A 26,996-nucleotide genomic window follows, 5' to 3' on the forward strand; every position below is an offset into this window, starting at 1 on the left:
ATTTCTGACCCACTAGATTTTTTCCAGTCCTCAGAAGGACCAGTAGGCAAATATTTATAACCCATAAAATCTGGCTAGTTTTACACACCATGTAAATTAATATTTATTTCATTCCTGCATGCAAAACAATTTCCATAGTTTTTTCCCCATCATCATCATCATCATCATCATCATCATCATCATCATCATCATCATCATCATCATCATCATCATCATCATCATCTTTTTGTTAAGGAAAATCAATTTAACAAAGCAATTTAGTTTTGTGTAAATCCAGACATTTATTTTGAAAACATATTTTACACAAAGCAGTATTTTCTGCACAGGCTTGAGCAAAAGTAAAGTTCATTTGTTTATTGCACAAATTTATTTTTAGTTGGAAATGAAAAGATTCATGGGTATTCTTTGCATTTCTACTGCATTCATCTCGCCCTTCATCTTACAGCTCTCATGTTCATGGCAGGGAGGACTGATCCATCTCAAAGTGTGAAAATTAATGAGGGGAGATTTGGAACGAGATTATGTACAGACTTCAAAGTTCATTTCCACTTTGGAAATGAACACCCCCATATGGATCCTGACCAATATATCTCTGACTTTGGAACCTATTGTAATGGGGTCTGTTACTACCCTCAGACAAAATATCTGCCAGTTTTTTCCACCCTTCCAAGTATACATACTTTTTACAACAGTAGAGAAACAGTGGAAATAAACTTCCTGAGAACATAAATCCCATTCTTTGGTTTGTTTCACTGAAATTTTAATATCTGGTATTTTCTACTCAAATTACATATGTGTAAATCAGCAGCCTTAGGATTGTAATCTGTATTTCCAATATCCTTAATCCTAAATAACCATCCTCTTCTGCTTTAATACACCTACCAGATATCATGGGTATCAACACCACAGTCGTACATAAGGATCAATGGCACAGAGAATATGTCACAAGGTTCTCCTGTTACCTTATCCTCTACCCTTCTGAATTTAGACAGGATTTAACCCAAAGATTTACATTTCTATTTTATACCTTGTAGTGCCCTAGGAAGGCAGGGTTTTATTTATGCCTCTACGCTAGTGTATAAAGGCCCCACTGTCAAAACTAATAGCAACACAGGCTGCTGGCATGATGTTTACAGAGCTGCTTTGATTTCCCCAAATTTACAGCTCACACAGACACTGGGACGAAGCTCAAGCAGGCAGCTGGAAAAAGCTCCATTGCCTGATAGGTGCATTTAAACCAAAGTTTTATAGAACATAAAACTTTTATAGCTCCAAACATAAACAGAGAGGGGGTGTTCTATTTAAGCCGTTGCAGCTGGGGCCCTAAATTTTGGAAGATAAGGCTCAGAGCAGATCTCTTTTCATTTTCTTCCTCAACTTTTTAAGGCTAACATTTAATACTCTGAAAACAGACCCCACTGGGTAAAGTAACATATACTATCCAACTGCAACCACAAGTGCCAATGTTTCATACTTGACTCTTAACAATATTGTTATGCTAATATTTTGTCCCTGTATCCCTTTATGCCAACCACTTCTCTGATGTCCAATTATATGATGGTCACATGAAACATGGTAAAACCTAGAATTTTCACAGGTTTTTGTGAGAATTTTCCAGAGGTGACAGGCTAATCCATGTTTCCATGATATAAGGGCTCCAGGATTGCATTTCTTCTTCTTAATATTTCCCCATAGTTTCACCTTCGACATTCCCATAGCCATATTGTAACAGCTTTCTTGACACTCCAAAATAAATCATGTCATAGTCTATAAGATCCCGCAAATCTTATCCCTCATGTCTTATTAAGCCTTGGCAAAATCTTATCAAGCCTAGGCAATATGAAAAGTGCTATATTCTTTAAGTGGATTTTAAGAACACCTTAAATTACTGGAGACCCCATTCCACAAGAGGTCCCTTTCTATCATATTTTGGGAAAAGAAGCCGAACCAACAAAAAGAAATATTGTTACTTGTAGGATGGTGCATCATGCCTTTCAACTACAGTAGAGTCTCACTTATCCAACATAAACGGGCCAACAGAATGTTGGATAAGCAAAAATGTTGGATAATAAGGAGGCATTAAGGGAAAGCCTATTAAACATCAAATTAGGTTATGATTTTACAAATTAAGCACCAAAATATCATGTTATACAACAAATTTGACAGAAAAAGTAGTTCAATACACAGTAATGCTATGTAGTAATTACTGTATTTACGAATTTAGCACCAAAATATCACGATGTATTGAAAACATTGACTACAAAAATGTGTTGGATAATCCAGAACATTGGATAAGCGAGTGTTGGATAAGTGAGACTATACTGTATTAATGTTTTAGCAATCTTAAGAATTGACACTCATTTCATGTTTTCGCTATGTCAAAGTACAACTATTTCCTTTATCGGGTCAGTTATTGTACAACCAAAAGGCTCGCCAAACAATATCAGCACGCAAACCATTAGCTGACATGAAAACCCAAACCATGGACTTGTCTTCAGCAATATTGTTTTGACTTTTACCAGTCAACATTGACTAGGCGGAGCTCATTATGTTCAATCCAGAATCTACAAAGACAATCTAAAGCTTACATCCAGAAGAACGTGGAGAGAAATGCTTACACAAGTCATTCTACAATGAAAATAAAAGTGGGGAGGTGTTACAGCCAAGTTTGATGGCAACTATTCTGGAGCGGATCTGGCAAAAGTCCAATGTATGCACAAGCTCCATACAGCTGTGTTTCATTAAGCATCTGCCTCTTTTGGCACAACTATCATATGACCTACTTCTACCATTGCATGGCTCGTGGCATAGGGACCATAAAATTTATGAAGATACACAACTTGCATTTTAACTACTTCATGTAAAACAGCACACCTGGAGGAACAGGACAGACACTTATTTAAAAGATGCTAGAAGAGGAGATTCTTTAAAGGGATGAAGGAAAAGGATTTAGAAATGGCTTATTTCTTAGGAAAAAGAGAAAGAAAATGATACTATCTCAATTTACTGAGTAGCATGCTTCTTACTGCTCTAGTTCAGTCCTCCACAGCCTGATATCCTCCAGTTGGGTTTCAGTACAATTCCTACTATTCCCAAGCCCTGTGGCTGTATATAATTGAGTCTGTAGTAAAAGCCATTTGGAGTGCATCAAGTTGGACAAACCTGCTGTAGTGTATTTCTTAAGGTCATGAAATGTCTAGCTACTGTTCTCTCAAATTCAGCTCCTCACATTCCATATGAAATAATAATACTGGTCAAGATATTGTAAAGAGTTCTAAAATAATGACTACAAAGGTCTGTAAACTTTTTGAACATATTAAACATATTAATTATGTTGTTTTGAAGTTGAATATTTTACCATGGAGGCACTTCAAGTATATTCTGTTATCAAGGAAGAGTTCAAAACCTGGACTTCATTGCAGCAAAATCTAGGGACCAATAATAATGTAGGCCTTAGTATTTCCAATTTCCATGTGAATGCTGGACAGTGCAGCAAGCTGACAGAAAGAAATCCAACTCATTTGAAAAGGGATTCATTCTATGGATACCATGAAATGCCAAAAAGACAAATGAGTGGGTATTATAGCAAATATAACTTGAACTCTCCCGAGAAATGAAAATGACTAAACTGAGGCTGTTGTGCTTTGGACAAATTACAAAATGATGTGGCTCATTGGAAATGATGATAATGCTTAGTAAAATAGAAGGCAGTCAAAAAAGAGGGAGACCACATGCCTGGTGGATTGATTCAGCCATTGACCTGCATTTGCAAGACCTGAGCAGTGTACTTTATGAGGTGTCATATCCATAGGGTCACCATAAATCAAATTTAACTGGGAAAATAACAAAAAATTACAGAATAAGTCTGACTCTAATTCCACATATTTCTCTTTGAGGTAAAAGGGCTACATCCAACATCTTAAGTTCTTGCTGTACCTTTCAATATCTCTACACTATCCATATCTCTTTCTAAGAACTCTTACCGAAAATTCATAACGAGAGATTGTCTCAAAATCCAGAGGCACTGCAACGCGAATCCGGATATCTGCCTTTCCTTGAATTGAAGTTGGGGATATGATAAAATGGTTTGAGTTGTTTCCCACCAGGTAAACTTCGAAAACACTGTTGAGTCCCTGAAACATAAGACAGAAACATTAATACAGGATAATATAATGAGATAAGGAACATAAAAGAGTTGTAACACACACACACAAAAAAAAGAAATAAATGTTGTCTTAAAAGACAATGAATGAAACCTAAAAATGTAGAGAATGAAAAACTGCAGGATAAGGAAGACGCATTGGTGAGCACCCTTTGGATTAGTTCACTTGGCCAATTACAGATCCACCTGACCATAGTTTTGCCAGCCCACATTTGACTAGCTTGTTTGCCAGAAAGTCATGGGGGACCTTGTCGAAGGCCTTACTGAAATCCAGGTACGCTACATCCACGGCGTTCCCTGCATCGACCCAGCTTGTAACTCTATCGGAAAAAGGGATCAGATTAATTTGGCATGACTTGTTTTTGATAAATCTGTGTTGACTATTAGTGATGACCGCATTCCTTTCTAAGTGTTTGTAGACCACTTCCTTGATGATCTTTTCCATAATCTTGCCTGGTATCGACGTGAGGCTGACCAGATGATAATTGTTTGGGTTGTCCTTTCCCCCCCTTCTTGAAGATAGGGACCACATTTGCCCTCCTCCAATCTGCTGGGGCTTCTGTTCTCCAAGAACTCTCAAAGATTATTGCTAGTGGTTCCGAGATAACTTCCGAACCACTGGCAATAATCTTTGAGAGTTCTTGTAATTGTGGTCCTCCCCAAGATATTGTATTTCCTGATCAGATGTTAGTGGTGTAAGAATGTGGAATCTATTGTGTAATTCCAGCTGAGCCAAAGTATTCTGAGGAGGCCGCCTGGTCCTGTATCTCTTTCTATGGGTGACCTTCTTCTGTGGACAGCCTGAGGGTTGTCCACATTTGAATTTATTTCCCCATAAAAGATGACTAGATGAAATCTAATCATTTAAAGTAGCAGATTAGGACACGGACTGTAAGTTCCAAATTTTATGAGTTTCAACAGGTAAAGATAAAGGTTTCCCACTGACATTAAATCGAGTTGTGTCTGACTCTGGGGGTTAGTGCTCATCTCCATTTCTAAGCCAAAGAACCGGCATTGTCGGTAGACACCTCCAAAGTCATGTGGCCAGCATGACTGCATGGAATGCTGTTACCTTCCTGCCAAAGTAGTACCTATTGATCTACTCACATTTGTATGTTTTCCAACTGCTAGGTTGGCAGAAGCTGGAGGTAACAGTGGGAGCTCACCTCACTCCCCAAATTCAAACCACCAAACTTTCGGTCAGCAAGTTCAGAAGCTCGGCGGTTTAATCCGCTGCACCACCAAGGGTTCCTATGAGTTTCAATATTGTGCCAAAAATACATTTTCCCTCCTCAGCCTGGCTTAATATTACAACTGTATCAAGTCTTGGAAAGTGTAGATAGTATGGCAGAGTCACACAAACTGATAGATAAAATGTAGGCTGATATCTCAACAAGCACTAAACTATTGTGTGAAAGAGTGATGGGAAAGATTCAAGCTTGCAGGGTTTATCCCCCCCCCCCACCCAAAAGAACTTTGGGGTCAGCAACCAGAAGAATACTGCAAAAGACACACATACTCAGGACTCAAGGATTCTGGGCCCAGGATTTTGTTTTGAGCACCAGAATTGATATCTACTTTTCACAATATATTGGAGTAGAAGAGTATTTTTGTTGCTTCTACTGGTAAAATCAAGGAATCAAAAACACTGCAAAGCATGAACAATTTCCAGTACATGGTGGAATTGTGACAAAAAAGAGGGGGAAATGACAGTTTTCCCACCAATGGAGCAAAAAACTCCCATCAATTTCAGTGGGTGCTGTCAGGAAACAGGGAACTGTGAGGAATCAGGATTGTAGTGTAAGCACATTATCTAAATTTTACATTTCATACTGGATCCCCCCTGTCCCCACAATGGTGAATCAATGTGCTCCAGGAATTAGGTCACAGCACTTCTGGTCATCATCTGTGGCCAATTGAGAGTCAAAATAAAAGCTGGGGGTAGTGGTGGAGAGAAAAACAAATACCAGCAAGTACTAGTTACCTAAATACCCTAAAGACGCTGAATCTTGACTGATTTTGGAAGCTAAGCTGAGTCAGACGTGCTTACTGCCTGGATGGGAGACTGCCAGTGAATACCAGGTGCTGTAAACTAAATTTCAGAGGAAGGAACTTGTAAACCAACTCAGACTATTGCTTATATAGAAAACCTCGTGAAATTCAGGAGGTTGCTATAGGTTGACATGGGACTTGAAGGCATATACAGACGCACAGGCTCCTTTCACCCTGCGCAATGATAGCAGTATGATTCCACTTTATCTGTCAAGGCAATGTCCTGTGGAATCCTGTGATTTGCAGTTTAGGGATGGAATTCAGAATTCTCTGTTGGAGAGCAAGACTGCTTCATCGAACTACAAATCCCAAGATTACCACAGGTTATTGCTATGGCCATTAAAGTAGAACATAGTATTATAATTGTGTAGCATGAGCCATATATATAACTGGCAGCAATAGTACTCTCAGGGGCAGAGAAAACAGTGTCTACAGTAATGGAACTTGAAAGGCGAAGGGACAGTTGAGCATAAAAAAGTGTTTTGTTCCAAAATATGGACACTTCACAATCTCCTTGCCAAACACTCGGCTCCTTCCCAGAGCCCAGCCCAGCCCAGCAGAGCACATTACAATAAAGTTGAAAAAACTGCTGGAGCTGAATTTCCAATTTTCCCCCAAATGGAGTCAGTCTTGTTGGAAGGAGGGACCAATTAAATGCACGAAGGGGCACTAATAGCAAAAGCTGGCTGAGCGTGACAGCTGAGAAGCGGGTGACATGGCTAGAGAATCCCCCTTTCCATTTCTGACTCCCTCCTTCTCCCAACCAAATCCAACAATAAATATCCTAGAATGCAGCTGAAGAGAGCTAAAATAATATTGATATTCATACAGTACTAGAGGCAAGGATGATATCTCATGGGCAGATTAAGATGACCAGGTTGTTGTTCCAAGGATCTGGCAACTTAAGGGAGGCAAGCCCAAAAAGTATTGCGATGAATACATTGAGAGGCAGATTATTTTAGTTGGGAAAATGATAATCGCACTTCCTAAAGAATCATTTGTAACAATGAGATAAATACACAGAAGAAAGGGAAACGCTTTCCCTTTCTTCGAAATGTTGTACTGAATTTAAATGAAGTCCCACACTGAAGAATTTAAGCATGTCCCTCACCTACAAAAACAAAACAACTGAAACATAAAATACAAATATTATTGGCCCATATTTTTCTGTCAAATTGTTGAGTACTTTTTAAAGAAATTTATGCAGAAGGAATGCTCCAACTCAGCACTGCAAGAATGGATTTTTATGGTAAATTGATATTTTCCTATCTTCATCTGTTCTGGGATAGAGAGGTTTCTGTTTCTAGGATGTAGGAAAGTCAATGATTTCAAGAGTGGAATATTATTTCATATTATAAAGCAACCCTTTTCATAGGACATGTCAGCCAAAGTCTTGATCAGAGGAGTGAAATAAAAATGTGGTGCAGACAGAGTCCTTCTACACAGAATATCAAGGCAGACAATCCACTATATCTGCTTTGAACTATTATCGGAGTCCACACTGCCATATAATCCACTTCAATGTGGATTTTATACAGCTGTGTTGGAGGGGCCTCAGTGAAAATGGAGCCTAGTGAAAATGCGAAACGATTTCTAAGTCACTGTCCTATGCACTAAGTCCTCTAAATTGGAAGAATAAAAAGGGGTGAAATATAAACTCTCGTGAAATGTGACTATTGCTAGGAAATGACCTCAGGTGAATGCTATCTGTAGCAGGGACCAAAGAAGAATATTGAAAGATATAAACAAGGTTTCTTAATTTTTTTTTTTAGAATTCTTAATCTTGGAAGTACCAAGACTCAAAGCTCTTCTAATTCCCAGGCTATGCTATGAATGAGGCATTTTGCCTTTGAATAAAACAAATTTATACAATGAAATGGTGTCTTGAACCAGCTGTGTTTGTGCTATACAAAAACCCCCCAAAACCTGTGAACTCCTTGATGATAAATTACTTCCATTTCTGTTGGAAAATGAAAAAAAAGTTGAATCTTTACACAGATCTTTGCAGATTTGAATGGTCCAAAATGCGAAAGTAGCTGCCTGCACTGTCAGCTAGTTATTTTCTTGGCTATGCCAGAAGATGGGGCCTTCTAAGGACATCATTCCAGAAGACAGGTTGTTTACGTTAAAACATTGTCTTCAAATGCAAGGCTGACACTCAGTGTGAATACGTGCAAAATGGTGGGCAAAATACATTGCTGGGCCCAATACATTTTTCTGACAAAGGTGAAGGATGTAATCTCCTCCTCATTCCATGACCAGAAAATGGCTGGACCAGCAGATCTGTCTTACTTTTAAGTGTTCTCCAATGTATCAAAGGACCCTAGGATAGGCTATTTTAATGTATTTGTCCATTATTTTATTTTGTGTATTGTTGGAATGTTTTAAGTTTATGTTAAATATGTTGTTGTTGTTCGGGCTTGTCCCTGTTGTGAGCCGCCCCAAGTCCCTTCGGGGAGATGGGGCGGGATATAAAAATAAAGATTATTATTATTATTATTATTATTATTATTATTATTATTATTATTATTATTATTATTATTATTATTATTATTATGAAAGAAAGAGGAACAGCTATGGAGCATGGGAGTTACAGCCTGGAGGTCATCAGCGCCATTACCTCCTCTAGTTTCTGTCACTAAAGTCTGTCACTTAAAGTTGGGGTCAGGCTTGATGATAGCTAAATGGATCCCCAATCTAGTAGCTCCTTCTGCAAATGATTTTGTACTGTACCAAGATGAAAGAAAAAATGGATGAAAGAGAAGATTCTTTTTAACCTAGGGCTGAGAGAGGTCTGTTCCATTCAGTGTGGTTGAACTGTACTTCCTATGAACTCTAGCCAATATATCCAATGGTACAGGATTGTGGATTATTTCTTTTTCCATGGTCTGGGCACCCAAAGGCTTCAGCTCAGTGTATTTGTTATCTCTCTGATATCCTCTCTCAAGACATAGTACTTCTGAAAAATGAGTGGCTGCACAGGAAAAATATCCCTTTTCAGGAAATCTGCTTATGATAGCAGAAGTTCGTCTGACTTTGATTTTTATGCAGTTGTGATATAAGCTTTCTTATCTATGAACTGTGTTTACACAAGGGTATGTCTTGAAGTCAGGGATATCAATTTTAAAATTCTTCACCATCACATAGTTTACTCTGAAAGCAAGGTCTGAAAAGCCTTCATCACTCTTCAAATTATTTAACTGGAATAGATCTTTGGAATCATGTTCCATCATTGCTCTGGAAGGAGATGCCTTTCATCACGGTAAGCTGCTTGTGGATTTCTTGGACCCCAAGATGAGTGATTATGTTGGGGGAGGCATGATAATGTTGAACATCAAAAGAAGCCCCCAGCATGTGTGGAAAAGATCTGGGCTATTTAATTCCCTTCCAGCTGGGATAACAGATCAGCCTGTTGATATTTGCCATCCTTAATTACGAACTACTTCATTGCCTCAGCTTCCCCATGTGAAGTCTTGAGAAGTGGAATTCATCTGCCCGTTGGGAGAAGTGGTATATTTTTCTCTCTTATTTATTTCATCATTTTTTGTTGTTTCTGCCCCATGCTGCTTTCTTTGCTCCTAGTTTACTGAAGCCTTTGAACCCCTGCAGATGGCTGAGAGCAAATCTGAATATTCAAATTGTTATCAGCTGCCCACCAGAAGAGATTGGCTTAGGCTGGATCACAACTATCTCCCCCTGACACACAGTTGCCTACAGGAAAAGGTGGGGAGATTCTGGAAGATTTTCTATATTGTTTTAAAAGCAAGTAAATCTCCCTCCATCCCCACTTCAATCTACTTCTACCTGAAATATTATTTCAGACACTCAGAATAAGGAAAATGAGAAAACAGACTGACTCAATATGAAATGTGCAAAGGCACTAAGAGAGAGAGGAATAAGGATTTTTATAGAAATGTTCTCATTCTCTCATGCTGGTAGTACTTCAATGGGACACTTCTCTGATCTGTAATTTTTGCCAAGCAAATCCAAATAATTGCTGAACATTGTAGGTACATTAACATCTACAATTGTGTATCATGTTTCTCCCTCAAAAGCACAAATTGTACTAATTAATAGGTGGGCACTGGGTGGATAATTGCTGGGTGCTGTATGCATAATTGCCTTAATTGTGCAGCAACTTGTGCAATTAAACTATCACCTTGTAATGAATCCAGTAATAACACTGTAAAGTTGTTTCCTGACTTGGGTGCTTATGGCCAACCATGCAGTTCCCACTTTTGGAACAGAAATCATAGATATTCAGAAATTCCACACTCAAAACCTTTTAAATGTCACAGTTCTCATTACTGTGGGAGAGTGGATATGAATATAATGGATGTCCAGTTCCATATGACCTAAGCTTTGTCTATATCTCTGGTTTCTAAACTAAGGCTAGAGGCTGACAATTTACACGTCTTTTCCAATCGTATATTCTAATCAGATTGCAATGCCTCAGTCAACCTGCAGAATTGCATTTTCCCTCTATGAAGAGTGCAAATGCTTCAGTGCTCTTTCTTATGAGGAAAACAAAACCAAGGCCATCAGCCCAATACTTTGGAGCAACCAAAAAATTGAACCAGTGCTCATAGGCCAACACTCGGCAGGCAACCCTATAGTAACAAATGAACCTAACGTGTAATTTCTCAGGAAGGAATACAATCCCTTCAAAACCAGGATCCAAAACCTCCTGTCATTTCAAAACAAGTAAATATATTAATCCGAGACATTATCTGTCTGGAATTACATTAAAGGCTTCCAACCCATTCATTGTAGTGACATTGGGCTTATGCAAAGTGAATGAGAGTTATCGATAAGTTCTGTCCCCCTTTTAAGCTTGGCTTTGTCTAGGCACATTGACGAATGCCACACCTTCAAGTCATAAGAACAGTATAAGCACTTGGGAACAATGCTCCCACTCCATGATAGTTTGCTGATGTTACATTGCTATTTTCACCAAAAGGCAAAATAATTAACAATGACAAAAAAAACTGTATCCCCATCAGGTTAGTCAGTTACTCATTTCCTTAGAAAGTTCTATGATAATGATACTGAGCCAGAGTCCAAATGAGTGCAATCTGACCCACTAAAACTGACTGGCCTAATAGCAAAAGATAAGTGGAGTAAGTAGGAATTCAGCACATCTCAGCAATGTCAGGTGCTGCCTATTATGATGGAGAAAAATTATGCAGGATGCCATATGTTGCTGAACTGTAATTTCCAACATAGTTTACTATACAGCCAATAGTGAGCAATGATGGAACTGCAGGGCAACAATATATGCAGGGCCACATTCTTTCCAGCGCTCATATTATGCGTGGATGCACTGATACAAAGCTCTTCACTCCTCTCCATGCTATTTGGGGGGAACAAGATGTCTCTACATCCTATATGCCCATCCAGTCATCCTAGGAATTGAGTGCATTAGGTTCCAACACGCACAAATGACAGTGCAAATAGATCTCCCACACAAGGCAATGGCCCACAATGTTGTGGGTGTCTGCACACTGCTTATTGGCACATACATGTAGAGGACTGTGACAGGATGTCTTCTGATGACTACACTGCATCTGAGGAGTTATAGCTACTCGAGGATTGATTAATTATATAAAACTCAAATCAAGTTATATGAAATAAGATCCAGTGGGCTGCTCCTTTTGTCTTCCAGTGACCTTTCACCATAAAATCACCTTTGGAATGTTGCCTAGCTGCACCTAGCACCCATACCCCCATCTGCATAATCCCTTCACAGTAGACCAGGAGACTGTGTGTGGGGGGGGGGGGGGAGGGGGGAGCAGCTCATCATATACACGTCAGAGTACTCCCTGAACCCATTGACAAATTTCTCCTTTTCATTAAGAATTTCTCCCTACTATTATTGAGAACCCCTCTCCCATTCATGATTTTCCTGCCTTTATTGATAAAATCCGAGCTATCTCTGCTCGAGACTCAACACCCAGACTCGGGGTTAAGTTTCCTCCATTGACTTGCCTATCATTCATAATTGCTTGTTGTGTACACTGAACCCAACCTATTGTGTTCACTCGGGCTGCACCATTAAGTCCATCATGGACTGCTTTCCATATTGCCACACCACATTCCTTTAGATCGTGCCTCTGTCAGTGGCAGATCCTATAACAGACTGACACTTCAAATCAACAAATGACAATTTATGGCATTTCCCACCACCACCTCAAGAGCAAATCATGGGAGTTGCTCCACAGAATTCTCAGTGAACGGGAGCTCGGATCCTAGCCAATCAGGAGCTGGTGTGAGTTTCTTGAATAGCTGTCAAAGTGAATTAAAATGCTCTAAATTTTGTATTATGTCAGTACATTGAGTGCTTGCTCTGCTGACATCCTCTTTGGCAACTGAGAATAAAGACCTCTGCTTTTGCCTCCTAATCTATCTGTGTTTCTGACTGCTTGGCATGCTGACCTTCAAGACCTGTGATATTGCAAAGCTGAAATCACAACATGCACTGTTGATGCAGTCTGTTGGATCGTAAGACTTAACACCCCATCACACAAGGCTTTTGCCCTACTGTAGGACATTTTCAACACAGAGCCGGCATGGAGCCTGCCAGAACCCATCATATGACATAGGGCTACTTCCAACAAGGCTCCATGTTGAAAGTGTGTGGGAGCAAGAATTCAGAACATGGGTGACTACCTGTGTTCTGATTGAGTAAGCTGGGGACAGCACGAGGTTAAGCCAGGCAGTGATGACTTCCCCTGTGTGATGGGGAAGGGGGCGATGTGGGGCGTAAAGTGATGGTTTCCTCAACTGCCCTTCAGATTCACCACACTGCTCCCAGCTGTCGCCTGGCTTCAGGATCTCAATGTAATGAGGTCCTTAGAGTAAGTATGCAATGGCACTAGACAGATATTTATTTTAGTAATAGAAGTCAGTACTATAAATATCCTTATATTGATCCTTGATCAGTTATTAAGATAAAGATAAGGCACCAGATATCATCTGATCTTAAAAGCTAAGCAGGGTCAGCTTTGGTTAGTACTTGGATGTGAAACCATCAGCTAATACTGGTTACTGTAGGATTTATTTCAGAGGAAATAATTGGCAAAACCAATTCTGAGGACTCCTATTAAATTCATGGGTCTTCATAAGTCGAAGATGACTAGAAATCACATGCACACACATGTAGAACATATGTGGGCATATGTAGCCTCAGCGTTCTTTCTAATTTGCTTTGCATGATGCCAATCCAAATGTACAAATTTCCAAAGCTTTAACTTTTCATTCACTGCTCCACTTAATTGAAGCTCAATTAAGCACACAGAGTGACCATATAGAGTTAGAAAAATAAAAGAAGCCACTACTTCCTTGTCCTTAAAAAAATAATAAAGTGCAGGAGAAGGATTGTAAGCTAACAAAGAACAGATTAGAGGGCCATTTTAGTGCACTTCATTACAGAAGCAGCATTTTAGACTTTGAGATGATTGACTAGTGATTTTCCCACCATTTGTTCGATAACAAAGAAGCTGTGATTAGCTTAAGGAAGGCCCCTGTTGTTCGCTAGGAAGAGAGGGGAGGTTTTTCAAAGAGCAAGTACTCAGCCTCTGTCACAAATGTATACAAGAGACTTGTGACAGAATAAAAGAGATGTTAATATAAGGGTTTCTACTATGAATTATAGATAAAATCCTGCTATCTATTCCTCCTGGCAATGCATAATACACGGTCAGCATGAACCTTCCTCTGGATGACCAGGAAAACCTCACTTAGAGAGGGCAGCATATTGCCTGTTGTATTCCAACTCCACTAAATGCAGAATTAGAAGTTTGGCTTTAGCTTTTACTTCTGCAAAACTGTCTTGTGTACATTTGCTAGCCTAACGGCTTTTGCAAACCTCATTTTCTTTGTACAAGATGTAGCTGATAAGTGGTTCCACCTGTTATCCAATATACACAATTCTTCACTTCTAGAGCATGCCAGTAACAGTTTGTATGATAAGACCATTTTTGTTATTGAAGGACAATATAACATTTTGTTTTGTAAAGCAAAATATAGAAGATGCAATAAAATCTGGACTCTCAATACAGGGAAAATTCAGTGTGCTACACTTTAACTGCCATGCAGGTGTGTAGCCTAGTGGTTGATGTGTAGCTAGGATCCAACTTCACTGTTCAGCCAACCTGAAGGGGATAGGAATACTTTTGAGAGCCAGCCTGGTGTAGTGGTGTGAACATCAAATAGACTAAGTTTCGAATCACCGCTTAGCCATGGAAATCCACAGATGGACCTTTCAGCCTAGGAATAAATCTCCCAAGAAATCCCCATGCTAAGTTCATCATGGGTCATACCTTCAAAGCACACAACAGCAGCAGAAGCTATTGTTGCCTGCATGTGATATTGTTGCTGTTGCTGCTGATATGTCTCTTCAAGTCTTTCCGACTTATGACAACCCTAAGATGATCTTATCATAGAGTAGCATTTTTCATTTGCCATTTCAAAGTGCTATCAAACTATTCAGAAGCAAGTTTTTTGAGAAGCCTGGGAAGAAGCAAACTTTAAATGTGTCCCCATTGTAAATGAGGTAAATGAGATAATAGCTCCAAAATCAAATCAATTAACATTTAATGAATTACTTGGGGTGGTGATCCACATTCACATCCAGGTATTAAATGTGGGCTGACTGAAAAGTGAAGCTGACACAGTTCAAAAACTCATCTGAGTAGTCCTTGAAGAACTATGTCAGTAGAAATGAAAAGCAACGAGAAAGCTCGAGTAACACAATTTATTTTGTCTTTTCACCTCTTTCCTGTGTTGAAACTTTCTCTTGCCTCCCTCCCACTTTCTCCAGGCTATCTGCTGAATTCCACACACGCCTGCACAGACGGGATCAATCCGAGGCTGACTCGACTTCCGCTTATCTCTGCTCCAAATGATTGATTTTCCCTCTTTAAGGGTAATTTTCTGGTGAATTCTATGTATTGCAAAAACCTCTGTGAAATCTAATTCATTCTGACTGGCAGTGAGTGCTCTTGGGAAAGAATTCTACAGAGCAGACAGTTATCCTTTACAGCTATGACCTATGTAATGCATTGATATTGTATGTGCCTGCATGAATTTTAATAACATGCTAAAAATGTGCAGTCTGTATGTATTCTATTATGCATGGATCGCCATGTTATAATCTACTTGTCAAACAGAGTATTAGACTGATTATTTGATGTAGCCCATTGTTGTTATTGTTGTTGTTATATTTATTTATACCCCAATTTATCTCTCCTAGAGGAGACTCAAAGCTGTTAATACTAATAAACATTACTTGTAAGCAAAAACACATCCCTCTCTGCCAAAAAGTAACCTCTTCTGTTCTCAATTTGAGGACAGTCTGTGTGAAGGGAACCTTTCATTCCTCCATGTATTCACTCACGGGTATGGCTTGCCTTGATATCTGCTGGCCTCACTGATTGCAAGGATGAGGCAGGCTTCATTCCAGCTATGAAGTTTGAGGTAAGACCTCAGACTTTTTTTATTTTTCTTTTTTCTTTTTTAGTAATCAGAGGACCACACATCAGAATTCATATTTGTTTTTGTGAAGGCAAGATGAGTCAGGTAATTCAGCAAGATGTATGACATCAGTCTAGTAGATGTATATGATAGATATCATTGCCACATATGGTGACACAGTGAAGGCAACAGCATATATTTTAATTTACATTGTGTGAAATCACATTTTGTTCTTTATGTTCCTAAAAGCTCTACTGAAGGCAGAAATGTGATTTTGAACTACTTCCACTGAAGTATTATAGAAAAACACAAAACAGTCAGAAACAACATACAGTAGAGTCTCGCTTATCCAACCTTCGCTTATCTAACGTTCTGTATTATCGAACGCAGTTTGCCTTTTAGTTGTCAATGTTTTTGTAGTCTATGTTTTCAATACATTATGATGTTTTGGTACTAAATTCGTAAATACAGTAATTACTACCCTTGATTTTGTTGTTCCCTCCATTTTTCTTGGAGCTGTCGAGCAATGAAGATCATGTCCACTGTTCCTCTAGAGGGGCGGAAGCCATTCTGGGATTCTGGGAGTGTGTCTTCTGAGACAGGAAGAAGGCGGTTTGCAAGGATTCTTGTGAGGATTTTCCCAGCGGAGGTTAGAAGGAAGATACCGCAATAGTTCCCACAGTCTGTTCTATCAAGGGTGATGATGGTGGCATCCTTGAAGTCTGCTGGGATTTTCTTGATCACCCACACTTTTTCAATGAGCTGATGGACAAGTTGTATCAGCTCAGGTCCACCCTCTTTGAAGATTTCAGCAGGGATTCCATCAGGTCCGCTGGCTTTGTTGCTTTTTTGTTGGCTGATGGCATTGCTGACTTCTTCCAAACTAGGCAGTGCTGCAAGCTCATCTCTGGTTTGTTGTTGCGGGATTTGTGAGAGGGTCTCTTCAGCTACATTGGAGCTGCGATTCAGCAGGTTCTGGTAGTGCTCTTTCCAACGTAGTGCAAATGATGTTTTGCCCTTCAGAAGTTTGGTTCCATCTGATGAGCGTAGAGGCTGTATGCCATGGTTTCTTGGTCCATAAATGATCTTTGTGGCTTTGAAAAATCCCAGAGCATCATGGGTATCTGCAAAGTGTTGGATTTATTCAGCCTTCTTTGTCCGCTAAATGTTCTTGAGTACTCTGGTCCTTCTTTGGACCTCAGCTTTTGTACTGGCATAGATCTTTTTCTTGGCAGCACAGTTGGTGTCTCTCTGACATGTTTGGAAGGCTTTCCTTTTGTTATCAATTAGCTGTTGGATCTCTTTGTCGTTATCATCAAACCAGTCTTGATGTTTCTTAGTTTGGTATCCAATGGTTTCTTCACAGGCTGTGATGATGGAGGTCTTCAGTTTGTTCCAATGTTCCTCAACATTTTCGGGGTGTTCTGTGGGTAGATGATCCTTGAGTGCTGTTTGGAGAAGGGCTCATTTGGAGGGCTCCTGAAGGCCTTGGGTGTTCATTTTGCGCCTTATTTTTCTTCCTGCCCTATATCCCAGGATCTGATAAAGATTATCTGTTTTGAATTGGATTATATGAGTCTCCACTGCCAGATCCTAGGATATAGGGCAGTGTAGATCCAGCCACTGTTTTGCCACTTATGCATACTCTGTATTGGATTTTGGAGGCAGTTCCTGTTTACCTGCCTGTGCCTCTGGGCAGCTATTCATGGCTATAGTGTGGTCAACTATAACAGAAACCTGCTTATTTTCTCCAGTTCAGACTTTATTACATGGTTTACTGCAGACATGCTATGGCAACCTGACACCAAATGTTTGTATTTCTCCAGACGTTCTTCACCATCTCCACATGCTGATGTTAGGAGCCCCCAGTGGCTCAATGGGTTAAACCCTTGTGCCAGCAGAACTGCTGACCGACAGGTTGGCAGTTCGAATCTGGGGAGAGTGGTTGAGCTCCCTCTGTCAATTCCAGCTCTCCATGTGGAGACATGAGATAAGCTTCCCACAAGAATGGCAAAAATATCAAACATCTGGGCATCCCCTGGGCAATGTTATTGCAGACGGCCACCAGAAGCGACTTGCAGTTTCTCAAGTCACTCCTAGCATGAAAGAAAAATTGCTGTTGGTGATGTGGAAAAAAGGTAGCTATCAAAGGTTTGGGAAAAAAAGGAAGGTGTAAACAATTTATTAAAAAAAACTTCTTTGTTAACCAAAGTATGTCTATATTAAAAACAGTGAGTACCACAGATTTATGCCAAAAATACACATCATTCTGGCTCGTCCTTACTATAACACCACTGAACAAGAAGACAGCACAATTAAATTAAAAATCATTTTAAAGAATGCATACCAAAGTGGTGAGAGAACAGAAGGAAACATGAAACAGGAGAAAGAAAAAACCAGGGACAGGTAAGTCAAACTATTTACCATAAATGAGTTTTCGATATGTTAAACATTGTGAAAGACTCTACAGTCGCCACAAAAAGTTAAAATGATAGTGTGCCCTCTGTGAAGCAGGGACCCCTTAGCATTCACTCTAATGGCATAGCTTCTTATGTTTTTGGCATAGTGACTAAGGAGAGGAAAGTATGTTTTTCAGGAAAGTAAATAAATTATTTCAGCAATATTCTAAAAATGGTTCTCATTTTCCCCAAGAGGCCTTTTTAGATGAGTAATCCTGTCATTCCATATGTATGCCTATTGTGAGCGTCTGTGTCATTTTCCCCTCTCAGCACTACAACTTCACAAGTAGCACTTATGTTCCTGCTAGGAAGCAGATCCCATATACTGCTGCTGTTATATACATCCTCACTACTAAAGCAATTCTCTCAAGTTCAGTTTACTTTTTAAAAATCTTTTCTGGTTAAAGCAGTGGTTCCCAACCTCTTTTTTTTGACTAAGGACCACTTGACCAGGGGCCACTTTGACCAGGAATCACTCTCCAACATTGGGAGCTAATAATAATTACTTTGGGGGACTCTCCTTCTCTCTCTTGCTCCCTCACTCATGCTGCCTGGTGAGTCTTCTCCGCCCTAGCCTGGGAAGCCTCCCAAAGCTGAGAAAGAGCCGCTAAGGCCTTCCTTCTCTTCCTCTCCTTCTCTCTCTCTCACTCTCCTCCAACAGTGGCATGCACCACCGGTGCCAATTTTTCCCGCATATCTCGTGGACCTTATTTTAGGTCACCGCGGCCCATGGGTTAGGAACCACTGGGTTAAAATAAATGATCAGTGAAGGCAGCACCATAAGGATTGGATATGCATCTGTAAGTTGCAAGTCATGAACTAGAAATGTTGTACTGTACCTAACCCTGTATAGGCACCTCTCAAAGGTCTGTGTAAATTAACCATACATGTAACTATTTATTTATTTACTACATTTATACCCCACTCTCTCTCATCCTGAAGGGAACTCAGAGCAGCTTCCAAATTGGCAACAATTAAATGCCATACAGAAAAACATACAAATACAATAAACATACCTTAAATTCCATAAAAGTTAAAAACAACATCAGTACATCAAGTATTAAAACCACACAGATCCAAAATCATAGATATAGAACAAGATGACAAACAATAGACATGGAGAGGTTTACAATTATACAAAATCAACATAACTGCTTTCCTTAAGGTAGGGAGGAGACATGTTGACCTTGGAGGAATCCAATGCAGACCTAGGGATCCCCGGCACCCTCATACAAACAAATTCATACATACCACAATCCCACAAGCTCTGGGATAGTTAAAAATGCTATTTTGGCAGCCCTCACCCTGAAATGTAAAAATATTTAAACAAGTTCTCAAATACAACCAAAAGTGACATGGCATTACTTGCAATGCTTCAACCATTTAAACGTTTTCTTCTTTTTCTTCTTCTTTTTCAAAACAGTACAAAGTAGAAGACATTAACTTACTTTTATCTACAAGGCCTCCAGTAAATTTTAATTTGTGAATTTTAAGCTGCATTTTACCTGTTTGTATTTGTTAGGGCCCATCTACACTGACATATACAATCCAGATTATCAGCTTTGAACCAGGTTATATTAGTCTACACTGCCATATAATTCAGTTGAAAATTGATAATCTGGATTTTATATGGCAGTGTAGATGGGCCCTTAGGTGTATTTTAATAGTGTTTTGTTTTACCTCACTGTTTTATCTATTTTATAATCCTCCTCAGGCTGCAAGGAGTGGCAGGTAACAAATAAATATCATCATCATCATCATCATCATCATCCACAATTCAGAAACTCTGGAGATAATCAGAGATGAAAACTATAATCAATACCAGAAAATTGACAAGGGGTCTGGTTAAACTAATTGTTATGTTCTGATATAAACTATTGCTGCAGCCAGAAAAGAGCTACTTTCTTAAACACTGTATAAATAGAAAGCTAATTTCTAGCTTAAAGTGTAAGCAGGGGCTAGCTGCCTACCATTAACTTTTTCCTCTGTGGTAGTTAAGAATATCTTGAATATGGCCATAAGAGTGGATGATGCACAGAAAATAAGACATGAATACATGAGCCAAATATATAGAATAATTGAAGTGCATAATTCCAGGCTGGGGAGAAGCCAATGGAATTCCTAGATGATCTAGTCCGGTGCTACAATCAATAGAATTCATATTAATGAATCCAGTCCAGACAAGTCAGTAAGCTGCAGTCATATGAAACTGTAGTAAATACAACCAATGAAGAAAAAATGAACACATAATCTACCATCAATCGGGGGGGGGGGGGGGGGAAACAAGTTTGGGGAAATTCTGTTTACAAAAATTAAAAACTGCATTTTACCTGTGTGTATTTGTTAGAACCCATCTAAATTGCCATAGAAATTCCACATTGGATTGCTGTGAGTTTTCCGGGCAGTATGGCCATATTCCAGAAGCATTCTCTCCTGATGTTTCACTCACATCTATGGCAGGCATCTTCAGAGGTGTTGTGTGAAAATAAAATAGAAGCCTCCTCCTACTAACAAATATATCTAGCTCTGTGTTAATGTTCTTCAACCCGTTCACTATGCATATTTTTAATGGACATAATTAAGTCTCAACACAAACAATCCTGGGTTACAATCTGGTTAAGTATAACAGTCTTATATCATTTACAACAATTAGATCTGGTAAGTTTATTAGTTAGAAGGGGTAGAGAAGGCATACTTCTAACACTTTATCCTAGAAAATTTATATTCCCATACAACAGGCTATATTTCTGGGGAAAGGAAACAGAAAAACTATGTCTGGGTATACGTTGCATGAGAAACCCCTATGAAACCCATGGAGTCACCATAAGTCAATAGGCAACTTGAAGGCACACACATACACTCAACAAGACCAGCAATGATGAGAATAAGAGAATAAGAGTGGAGATGTGGAAATGAAGTGATGTCAAGTATGAGCACTGATTTCTACACAGCCAGAGTGTCTAATTTCTTCAGATGAATTTGAATGTAAATAGGCATTTTATGCATACAGGATAAAAATGAACCCATGGAAGAATTTTGATGAAATAACCCGAGCTTTCAATTCCATAGACTCATGATTGTCACCAGGAGGGAAAAGAACCCTTTCAATTTATAAACATAACTTGAGAAAAGAAGACAGTCATTTGCACAAAAACAGCAACTGTTCTTGCTAGAACTCATCAGCTACATTGTCCTCATCTAACAGAAGAAAATAATACTTTATGGACTGAGAAGATGCAGATCTTGAAAATGCTGGAGACATTCTCCACATGTCACAGTGATCTTGGTAAAACTGCACAGTTTGCCATAAATTATTATTGTCATATTTTGCAATTTATCTCCTTGCAGTAATGGATTATGTAGCATCACACAGATGATTACAATTAAGATGCCAAACAGTTAAGATGCAAGAATACACCTTACCGTAGGAGAATGGCTTAATAAATTATGCAGTATAATGTGGCTGTCCAAATTTTATTAGGCCTCAGGAGAAAGACAACAGATAATTAACTGCTACTGTCAACAGTTTAAAACACTGAAAAGTTTTAAAACTGAATTTTCATCAATGGGAAGGTTAACAAATATGAACATGCACTATACTTTACCAGTGTTCGATGGCACATGTGTAATGCTGAGGGTGTAAAAACTAAGTGCTAGACTCTATGAAGGCTTTTTAAGAACTATTTTTCTTTTGTTACTGTTTCCATTTAATGTGCAATATTTTATATGAAAAATACAGTGTTCCCTCACTACTTCGTGGTTCACTTTTCGCGGATTCGTTATTTTGCGGTTTTTCAATAAACTCTATAAGACTATTATAAATCACAAAAAAATTACAATTTACAGCCTAAGGAAGGAAAGAAGGAGAAGCCTAAGGGAAAGAAAAGGGGCCCAAGTGGCAACGGGAGGAGAAGGAGGCGATTTATCAACACACGATTGGTTGATAAAGACTTAAAATAGTGTATAACTACTAAAATAATGTATAAATACTGAAATAAGTATAGTGTCCCTACTTTGCGGATTTTCACTTATTGCGGGTGGCTCTGGAACCTAACCTCAGCGATAAGTGAGGGAATGCTGTATCATGTAATAGTTCATTCTTAAGGAGCCATTGTGCAGAGGAAATAAACAGAAATAAAATATAAGCAAATAAGAGATATGGCACATATATTGACAGATGTTTATGACATTATGGTTGAGGCAAGGCAAATCTGAGTAAAAATATACTGATCTGTAGGTGGTTGTGACTGAGAGGAAATCCTGTTTCCAGGAGAACTATCTTTCTATCTCTTCTCGTTACAAATGTTAGAAATTACTTCAGACATTATCACCCTGCTCCAACTTTATGTCAGTATGCTGCTCATATCAATAGGGTGGAAGAATTTTGCACCTGGCATAATCCATCTCCTCCCTTGCCTCTTTCTGAGCTGTTTTTGCCACCAGATTACTGCCTTTTATAATGTGATAAACATATGTATTTCAAATAAAAGAATAAGAAAGCAAAATGCTATCTTCTTCAAATGTTCATGACAAATAAGAAGAAAGACACAAAATGGGCAGAATTCAAAGGATAGATGATATAAAAATGACAATCAATGAAGAAAATGTATCTTCATAAGAGTATTTGATTCTTGCTTCTAATAAATAATAATAATAATAATAACAATAATAATATATATATTTATAACCCACTTTGCTCCCACACAAAGGGACCCAAAGTGGCTTCCAACATATTAAACATCATGCAAAGTAGCAGCAATTTCACACATATATAAAACACATAAAACAGTCAATAAACATAAATGTTTTAAGAACAACATATATTAATGTGGTATTTTGTCAGGTTATATTGCACTTCTCTCCAGCCAAAAAAATTTGCCTTCCTGTCACTTAGTCTAGGTTTTTTTTGCTGAAGACTTGTCTAAACAGAAAGGTTTTACAGTATGCTTATTTGTCATGAACATTTGAAGAAGATAACATTTTCCTTTCTTGTTTATTCTTATGTCTTACCTCATCTTTGTCTTGCACTTGGATGAAAAGTGGAAGAGCAAAGCCCACTTGAGCCAATTCAGGAATAGCCACACTATATTCTGAACTGTTAAACTCTGGTGCATTGTCATTTATGTCGATAACAAGAATGTTGAAGGTAGTCATCACGGTTGCATTGGATGGTGTGCGGTCATCATTCAGCTCTGTTCCCTGAAAGAGGGAAAATGGGAAGGAAAGAAACAAGGTGGCCTTTATTTTTAAGTCACTAATAACTGTAAAAAAATAGCCTTTATAAAGAAATCTCTGCAAGGAAGCAGAAGAGGAAGGACAAAATTAGAAGCCCACACTGAACAAAAGTCAGAACTGAGGGCCTAAATTGAAGTGCTCTCTTGAATCTGGCCATGACAAATGTGTGAGTAACAGGTGTCATCAAAAAAAGAGTAATGAAAGACCCTTCCATACAACCCAAATGCTGTTGTTGTGGCCTCTGAGAAGAAAAGGAAGTAGCTGCTGAACTTAACCCCTTACCATACTGCCATTCCCCTTTCTTTTTGTGTCATATCTTAATTAGAGTGTAGGCCTGAGGATGGAGTATTGTTTTGGTGATTTTTACTTATAAAGCACCACGTACAGCAATTGTGCCATATTATTATTATTATTATTATTATTATTATTATTATTATTATTATTATTATTAGCAGTAGTAGTAGTAGTAGTATGCCCACATTCTGCAAATTCTATGAGTCCATGCAATATCTTCTGTCTTGCTACTGCTTTGCAGCCAATTGGATTGATTTTACAATGGTGTCAGTTCACTCAATATTTAATGGTTAGAGTTGAGGAAGAAAATAAAATGGTGCCAGATAAGGAGCAGGAAGAACACTGTGACAGATGAGGATAAGACAGTGGCTGTGAACAGTCTTAAAAAATTATTCACTGGGTTAGAGAAGTAGTCCAACTTTTTTTTTATAACAACCCTGCTTTTTGAAGACTACAATTCTGCTCAGCTGAAGTTTGTAATATAGAAACCTCGTTATTATTATATTTGGTTTCTTCCCTGCAGGAGCAATCTACCAGAGGAAGAGGTGAAAGGGAACTAGACTGCAAAATGATAGTGAGTTTATTAGTAGGGGTGGCAAAAAGGCAGTCTTTTCTCTATTTAAAAATAGATTCTGCCTCTAGTTAGATTCTTCTTTAAAGATCTCAAAGAAAACTGAACCAGGGAAAGAAGAAGTGGGATTTCAAGGGATAATGATAATAGCATATTGACCATGTAGAACTTCACAGAAAGACCCTCAACAGAGGTCAAGTGGAATAATTGCATGCCACTTTCCCTCCCTGACAAAGTACTGCCCTTCTAGGCAGCAGGGAGGTGATCAGTACTCCCTTGGAGACTGCCAGCCCCCCTCCCAATCAATGACCCTCTAACGGATGTTTTTTCACCCCCTCCAGCCTAGTGGAATCCATACTACTAAATATGTTTCCAACCTGTATCTTCACTTGGTATTGATTTTAATTAAACAGCTGTGATTGGAGATGTGTGGGGAGGGAGGGAGAGGTTTGCAGACAGTGGAACATGGCTCCTCAAGGCATTTATCAGCCATGCTCTCCCGTCCCTCCTTGCTATAATTCTTGTGGTTCAGCATGGGCACGGAAGGGTTTGATAATCACCAAATGTTATTGTTACCATAGACATGACCAAAAATGGAAAAAAAGGAGAGGCACCTTGATTTGTAATGGCAATTTTATTGTGCTAGCAGAAAGGCCTCCAGAAATGCAACCCTTCATTTGAGAACCGCTAGCTCCACAGGACTGTCCAATTTGCCAGAGAGATTGATTACATCACATGGGTGGTTGAAGATTTGTCTCACATTTAACAGTATTGGATATGGAAAAGTTAAAGAATCAAAGCAAAACATTACACTGCATAGGACAAGGTTACTAAAAATCCAGACACTTTTGTTTCACACTTTTTTGTTCATGTCTAATGTGGGACAGCTTAATATCTTGTGCATTGTGCTAACTTTTGTGTGTGCTATTTAACTTCTGTTATATCACCATCTCGCAGCCACTGTTATTCATATGCACCAAGATAATGGGTTTGTTTAAAGCTATCACTGCAGTTGGCGCCAGCATAGTGTAGTGGTTTGAGAGCTGTTCGAGACTAGGTTTGAACATGGAAGCCCACTTCAGCAAGTTACACTCCCTTAATCCATCTGAACAAATCTTGCCAAGAAAAACCCATGATAAGGTTGTGATAAATTGGAAATGACTTGAAGGCTCACAATATTGATTACGATTGGTGATAAAAAGGAAAATAAATTATTTTAAGGAATGTCATGGGACAGGACAAAATAATCTTACAATGGAGTCTGACAAGAAGGTTACAAAAGTCCACTGAAAGCAATGTACAGTATTATAAATGTATTACTATTGTATTATGTGAATAGAGAGGATGATTTCAGTTAGGTATTCATGTAAGATGTGAACATTGATATCAACCATTTAGCTTCAACAGGAAATACATGATTTTTGAAACTTAAATTTATTTATTTGTACTTAAACCCAAAAGTAAACATGTGTTTTCTTAGGGAACAACAGTAATGACGTGGATGTATTTTTTCCCCTAATTGTTATTTTAAACTAGAATGGAATGTATTTAAGTATACATTTGAAAATTTTCACCAATTTTCAAATGTAATCACATGAAGCAAAATACAGTTTCCCAGTTTCCTCAGTTTTGATATCATGTGAGATTCCCCTTTAGCTTGTGCATCAGCAGCTGATGTTCCCTTGAGATATTCTGAATCATTCAATACAGTAAGTCTCTGACTCTCTCACCTTCACTGTAAGAATAAATCCAGCACCGTAGAAAGGATTTTCTCGGTCCAGTGGCCCATTCAGAGTTAAAGCACCACTGATGTAGTCCAGTGCAAAGATACTGTTGGTGTTGCCTGACAATAAAATAAAAAGGATCAGGACAAATAAAACTCCTGTGCAGAAGAGCATAAAAATTTAAAGACTCAATATATAGGTTTCACATGTCTGCACTCACATATATACCAGTAACCTTCTTGATTTCCACAGTTGCCCATAGATAGAAAAAATAGCTTAACTTGCAAAATGTTGTGCTGTTTGAAATCCCAAGTCAACTACAGCTGAATGCATGATAAAGATAAAGTGTTATTTCCCATTGCCTCAGTCCAGCAAGGTACAGTCTTAAAATCTGACCAGCTACTTCTGATAGGATCACAAAAAGTTCAGATAATATAGGAGTTTCAGAACATTCTGGTCAAAAAGAAATATATCCTTTGGTTTTGTTCCGACAGTGAGTTGGGATCCTAGGCAGAATAGAACACACAGACAGATCTACACTGTTCCCTCTGAGTATATGATAGCAGATTGTGGGACTTACTATAATGGTCTATTCCAGTGAAGAAGGATACATCCATGAATGTGGTAACTCATGTCTCCATCCAGGCAAAGCAAGGGATCACATGTTTTTAGAAAATATTTCCTGTTAGACCCCATCTCTTCCCCTGCCCACTACCAAATCACAAACATGAAAAAGGAGAAAAGCAAGATAAATGAAAATGGTCTTGTCATCTTATGGTGGGGCTGAACTGCTCCTTCTCCTTTGCTAGAATGGATCTTCACAGCAAGAACTCCAATGTGCCTTTCTCAGGGCTCTTCCAGACAGGGAACAAAATGCAGGCCCAACAGACTTTTATTGGAGGCATCCAAAAGATGTGTCCAGTAAGAGGATTATTTTGGGACAAAGCAGATAAGCCTTTGTCCCAAATTAATTTTATACCCCATTAGATCTGGGCCTTCCTGAAAGGGGTCAGTTCTCACAGCTC

General features: G+C 38.8%; 1 protein-coding gene across 3 annotated transcripts in view; it reads right to left on the reverse strand.

The window, feature by feature from the left end:
• Nucleotides 1-26,996, reverse strand: part of cdh23 (cadherin related 23) — a 669,485-nt gene that overhangs the window by 261,228 nt on the left and 381,261 nt on the right. For all 3 annotated transcript variants that reach the window (XM_008106631.2, XM_062976257.1, XM_062976258.1), the window contains exons 10-12: nucleotides 25,978-26,090; nucleotides 23,158-23,346; nucleotides 3,984-4,133 (exon numbers count right to left, since the gene is read on the reverse strand). In XM_008106631.2, coding sequence (XP_008104838.2) covers nucleotides 3,984-4,133; nucleotides 23,158-23,346; nucleotides 25,978-26,090 — 452 coding nt within the window. The remainder of the gene's footprint in view (nucleotides 1-3,983; nucleotides 4,134-23,157; nucleotides 23,347-25,977; nucleotides 26,091-26,996) is intronic.

This window comes from Anolis carolinensis, chromosome 3 (assembly GCF_035594765.1).
Source record: "Anolis carolinensis isolate JA03-04 chromosome 3, rAnoCar3.1.pri, whole genome shotgun sequence".
Taxonomy (NCBI): domain Eukaryota; kingdom Metazoa; phylum Chordata; class Lepidosauria; order Squamata; family Dactyloidae; genus Anolis; species Anolis carolinensis.